At 43.5% G+C, this 5,691-nt stretch overlaps 1 protein-coding gene across 1 annotated transcript; it reads right to left on the bottom strand.

The window, feature by feature from the left end:
- Positions 1 to 1,939: 1,939 nt before the first annotated feature.
- Positions 1,940 to 5,051, bottom strand: LOC146181203 (uncharacterized). Its single transcript, XM_084575723.1, has 3 exons — positions 5,022 to 5,051; positions 2,905 to 3,933; positions 1,940 to 2,157 (listed from the first exon to the last, which is right to left on the bottom strand). The coding sequence occupies exons 1-3, from the start codon at positions 5,049 to 5,051 to the stop codon at positions 2,035 to 2,037; spliced, it is 1,182 nt and encodes a 393-aa protein (XP_084431849.1). The 3' UTR covers positions 1,940 to 2,034.
- Between the last annotated feature and the right edge of the window lie 640 nt (positions 5,052 to 5,691).

Here is a 5,691-nt window from a genome sequence, read left to right as displayed (position 1 = left end):
TCCATACATGCTGTCACAGAGGCTATCGTGAACTCCCTGGGACATGAATGGATCGTGTTTCCCTCCAGCTCGGTAGAAATAGCGTCCGTCCGGTGGGGTTTCGAGCAGCTGGACAGCAGATTCCAGGGATGCATCGATGTCGTCGGCAGTACACTTCTGCCTATCAGTGCCTCTCGCAGTGTTGGCGACTGCAAGGCAGCCTACTTCTGCCAAAAGGAAGGGTACCACGCCTTGAAGGTCATGGTGGTAAGAACAACGATTACCATTTCCCCCTTTCAGGCAATAGGAAAATATTTGAAAAAGCGCTAATACACACAACCGCAAAAGATAGATGACCGACGGGACACAAGCGCTGTCAACTGTTTTTTATTGAAGAAACGCATCACTTTATATACACAAGAGTTCATGGAGACGTCCCAGGTGAAAATTTGTTAGTGGGAATCTACTGGTTTCTAATGGTTTGTACTGGAACCATGAAGAAACCTATTGGTTTTTAGTGGTTTCTACTGGAACCATTAGGAACCCTACTGGTCTTCTTTTGAAACCATTAAGAAACCTGCTGGTTTTCTAATGGTCTTACTGGTTCCAGCAGGGTGCTCATTGGTTTTCTTCTGGGACCAGTAGCTACTGGGACAATTAACTAAGGTAGCGGTACCAGTAGAGAGCTTGCTGGTTTTATCTGGCCTCACTGGTTCCAGCAGGGTGCCTAATGGTTTTCCTCTGGGACCTGTAACTGAGGTACTAGTAGTAACTACTGATTTTGGATAGTTTATTTGGTACCAGTAGATAACTTTCAGGTGTTGTGCACAAAACCCCTAACAATCGAAACCTATTTTTTATTGGGCACGACTTTGCTGGCCGTTGTTGGGAGCAATTGTTTTCATGCAAGGACGTGTCAATCAACTAAGAGCGAACTGTGAATTGAAAATTAGTGTCAGCCTTTTTTTCAAGTTCAAAGAAATTAAAATTTCAATTACAATATAAGAATTCATTTTATCAATTTGTATTTACAATACCAATAAAAACTCAATTTTTAAAGGTTTTGCTCTTTTCTTCTTTTCTGTGTGCGACAGTTTGACACTGCTATTATTACTACCGCTATATGGAAAGAAATTGGTCCTTTTCTGTTGTTTTACTCAGCCTGATCTTACTGCAATCTAGCGTTTCTTTGTTACCGACTCTGTTCATGTGCAATAAGGTGCTGGTTCTTGTCAATTTTTTATACGCTACCATTGAGCGCGATGTCTCGTCAAATGTACTTCTATTTATTTTATTTTATTTTATTTTACTTTTTTGCGGACGCTACATTGCTTTGCCTATGCATGTTTACTTTGCATTTTCTTCGGGCACCACCTTGATGGAAAATAAAGGTATTATTATTACTAGAACTTGCTGCTTTGTAGCAGTGTTGTAGAGGGGAAAGTGCGGCTTCTGGCGTTAAAGGGCTACTGTCCAGGACGACCTTTTAAGCAAAGGAGCCCAGTGCTTCGATCAGGTTTCAGAGATGGTAAGAACCGCATAATACACTATGTGAGCACTCTGGGGACATTCACTCTTAGTTCCACTTTTAAAGCACCTAACCTTGCTGAAGGTGCCCTTCTTCTCATCATTATTTTTTTTTTCTTGTCAGCGCATAGTGATCAGACTTGCCATTCCACTGAGCAACAGGCATTCCGTGCCTTTCGGCGTTCGCCCTCCACCCCTCCCTCCCTCTCACTGTCCAGCTGCACCCGGTGCAAACCGCACCCCCCTCGTGATGCCACTGACTGCAGCAGCCGTGAGCTTACTTAATGCATGCAATTGAGGTACTGACTATGCACCTTCATTTTAAAATATTATAATGATTCTCCAGACACAATCCATTTTCTATTCCTGAAATGAGGTGTGAAAAAAACAAAAGTTCTAAAGGAAGTGTTTATGAGAACCATGTGAACAAAATCAAATTCCCCTTGGAGCTGCTCATATCAGAGGGCAGATGCTGCATTCCATTTCCATTACTTCTTTTGAAAAAAAAAAAAAAAAAAAACAAAAAAACTAACCATTCACAGTTTTCCCAGGGTGCAAACACCATCCACAGCCATAATAACCATTAAACTGTGTCATATGCTGCATGGCCGCACGTGCAGGTGCATCAGCACAGCAGCTGAAGCAGTACACCTGCAATATAAACAAGCACAACATTTACTGTCTTACTAAAAATTACAACATGAGCAAAGGACAAATCAAAACATTTTGACTACTATAAGCACACAAGGTGGTGTTAACCTAAACAATTGTAATTTTATTGCTAGCCTTGCCGTGTACCTCTGGCAACAGTACTCAGGTTCCTTTCAACACAATACCTCTTGACACCATGCATATCGGCTGGAGAAAAACCGAGTGCCATGTAAAGGGCACTATGAGTAGTAATGAACTGCGCCCTAAATAAAAGTCTAATGCAGTGATGATGGTGACATTGCACAAAATGGTAGAAGTAAGCTGTCCCTCTCATTACTATCAGATTAGTACCCATCTTGCCTCAGACTTCAGGGGAGAAGTGTACTAAATCAAGCATGTTAAAAGGAGAAGAAAGTACAAAACCAGTGACAGTGTTTCACGTTAAGGGTCTCTGTCAGGGCCTCAATGCCCTAATTAAATCACCTTAGTTTTAACACCTGACACTCCTTTATTTAAGCCGTGCGCATCAGCAGAGTTTAAAAGAGTCACAATAGTAGACTAATAACTCTACAATGCAAGACATCCATTGACAGTTAAGCTGTGCAAAATTCTGCCGAAATGTTTATAAAATAAATTTCTCATAAACGATTTTCATAAACGGATACAATGTTTCCTCAATGTGGCTTAATATAGCCTTTCTCTCCCTTTAAAACCTTTTCATCAGCAAAAAAAAAAAAAGGGATTTACCTTGGACTGTATGGTCTCATTCTTCACTGTCCACGTGATGCCATTAGTGGACAAATCATCCATTTGTTCAACAAATGTCTTCAGCAGAAGTGTCATGTCTGGGTGTTTTTGTCCATACCAAAGTGCAGACACAAGCACATTTTTTTGCCTGATGTGTGCTGGCAGCTCATTCACAGTCATCTGGATTGGCCACACAGAAAATTTTGAGGATTTGAAAACCGGACTTCCATCTGTATTTATAGTAAGGGTGATGTCATTTCTGGAAGACAATTCCTGCCTGAGCTCTCTGTATAGGGAGCCATCTGTGATGTCTGACATCCGATCCTTTTCAACGAAGAGGCTATCGTGAATCGAACCAAGTCTTCCGTAGAGTGCGTCGGCAGTATCACTTTCCGAAAGTAAAGAAGAAAGTAGGTGTGCAGTAGGCAGCGTCAAGAAGAAGTGTCCATCCTGTAGCATCTTCTGACCGTTGTACTGATGCCCACACACAGAGCACACTCCTCGTACCGCATTTCGTTCAGCAAGATCGCCAGTCGTCTCCGCAAGATGCTTCATGCAGTGCCCACAATAGAAATGAAAACGGGCGCTCTGAAGTTCAGCCCCGACACTCTTTTTGAAACGGTATTTAGTTGCTGGAATGTCATGCCGGGCGAGCACATACATTATTAACCTTTGTAGGGCTTCCACTCCCTTCCACGGAAGATCGAACTCCAAGACAAAGTTTACTGTGAGTGCAAGCAAATCTTCAGCAGAAAAGTTAGTGTCTTCCTGCGGCTCGTCAGCTGACGTTGATGTTGAAGCCGCTGCATCCGTCGATTCGGTACACAAATGGCCTTCTCGAGAAGTCTCAACATCCTCCTGAACAACCTGCACCTGTGCCGGCACCAGCACGTCACTACTTGACGCCGATCTCGAAGCGGCCGCATCCGCAAGCCCAGTGTAAACATCGCTGTCGGCTCCGTGGTCGGTCGAGGTGGCCTGTTGTGTCGCGATGCCTGCGTCCGCCAGGTTGAACGATGAAGATATTTTCTGGTTGAATCAGGGATGGAAGAGGTGCTTCCTGGGTTCAAGTATTTCTTTCTAGGGCCCATAGTCTCTTCAGTAAATTTGCATGCGAATCGCGATGTTGCACGTCGAAAAGGACAGACTACTCTCCGAGCATGGAAGGCTCCGAGATAGAAAAAACAATAACAAGATGGCCGCCACCCTGCTTTTTGGTCTTGGATCAGTATCTTGGATTAGGTTGGATGGATGTGTACTGCTCACTGTGTCACTATGTAGAACACAAAAGCTTAGTTTCCTCTTCTTTTCTCTGATGACATGACATTTTGTCAGCTCCTTTAGTCCATAGAGATGCTTTGGCATCTGTACTTTGTTGTACTCTGAGCTTGGCTGAGCACTGCAAGAAGTGTTATTTGTAGTGACCATATATTGAAATGACTTTTTCTTAGTGTTGTGTTTCTTGACACTGTGAAAGGATCACTGCCATCTTAACCGGGTCTTTCTGTGCTCCATCTTAATAAAGTAGCACTGCCGTTTTTATTTTTAGTTTCTTGTCTCAAGCCATTATGTGGTGTTTGTTTTAAATGAACAGAGAAGTTCTGGCCCTATAATTCTGCTGTTAGTCTTTCTGACAGTGCAGAATGTGTTATTTTTGTTGGCACCAATTTTTTGTTGTGCTACAAACTGACATCGCGGTGAGGTCGTGGCGGCTTTTGTGATATCTTTCTGTGATGTGCTTCAAGTGGTAGCAGAGCTGTGATTATTTAATTTGTGCCTTAACTTGTGGCCCATTACAGAGTGTTCTTCATTGCTCTGAAATCAGTACAGCAGTCTTGGCACCGTCATATTCTTATGCTAAGAGCTTTATATGACACTGGAGAAAGCAATACACCAGTTGTCATTTAGTCATATAAAAATTTGTCATGCCACGGACTTGATTAACGTGGCAACAAGGTCCTGCAGTCATGTTTGCTTTTTTTCATGATCTGTTTACAAAGATTTCATAGCTGTGAGGTTTAAAGCCCTATCCTACTTTATGTCATGGCAAATGGCCCATGACACATTGTTGTGTTGTTCCCTGTTAGAATTGCACACAGGGCCCCAGACTGGCTTACTGGTGCCGTGAGAGACTTCACGCCCGTCATCTCCTGCAGCTTTACTTAACTTTCCATGATACATTGCTTCTTGGAACTGATCTGAACAAAAGGGGTAGTAGGACTGAAGAGGTGTATTCGGTAATTGATCGGGGATATACACACCGGTTGCAATCTGTTGTGTTGACAAAGTGTGACTGTGCGTCAGTGATTGGTACGGTGACTGTGCGGTGATCTACGAGGCCCGGTGTTGCATTTGCTGGCTGGTGAAGCAAAGGCCGTGCAAAATTGGACGGTCGCCTTCAAAGAGACAGATGCTGCAAAAAGTGGAAGCCCTTCCCATTCCTCATGTCCTGGACAGCGTAGAAATGTGTCCTGTGATCTGTACTTTGAGGGCAGTTTTGACCTCTGCCAAGTGTGCTTTGCACCCGGAGTTCCGACAGCTGCCCGGCCTGTATCACATTCATCGATGTCGTCGAGCGCCTGCTTCTCAAGGTCAGTTGAGCACTTTCTTTTTTTTTTTTTTCTTGAACAGGAAACATGAAGTAGGATGGACAGTTGGGCGAGTTGGTAAGTTTGCATAGTGGGTGGTACAGCGCGAAGACACAAAGCACAAAAGAAGAGAAGCACAACAGACAAGCACTCGTCTGTTGTGCTTCTCTTCTTTTGTGCTTCGGGTCTTCGCACTGTA

This window comes from Amblyomma maculatum, chromosome 8 (assembly GCF_055883805.1).
Source record: "Amblyomma maculatum isolate TAMU_Amacu chromosome 8, ASM5588380v1, whole genome shotgun sequence".
Classification (NCBI taxonomy): domain Eukaryota; kingdom Metazoa; phylum Arthropoda; class Arachnida; order Ixodida; family Ixodidae; genus Amblyomma; species Amblyomma maculatum.
This window is presented reverse-complemented; position numbering and strand designations above follow the sequence as displayed.

Bases quoted from the DNA above. Each gene is read 5' to 3' on its own strand.
- LOC146181203 (XM_084575723.1), bottom strand. From the start codon at position 5,051: ATGACGGGCGTGAAGTCTCTCACGGCACCA. The intron at 3,934-5,021 runs GTAAGCCAGTCT...TGATTCAACCAG, and splicing joins TGAAGTCTCTCACGGCACCA to AAAATATCTTCATCGTTCAA. The intron at 2,158-2,904 runs GTAAATCCCTTT...TTTATATTGCAG, and splicing joins ATGAGACCATACAGTCCAAG to GTGTACTGCTTCAGCTGCTG.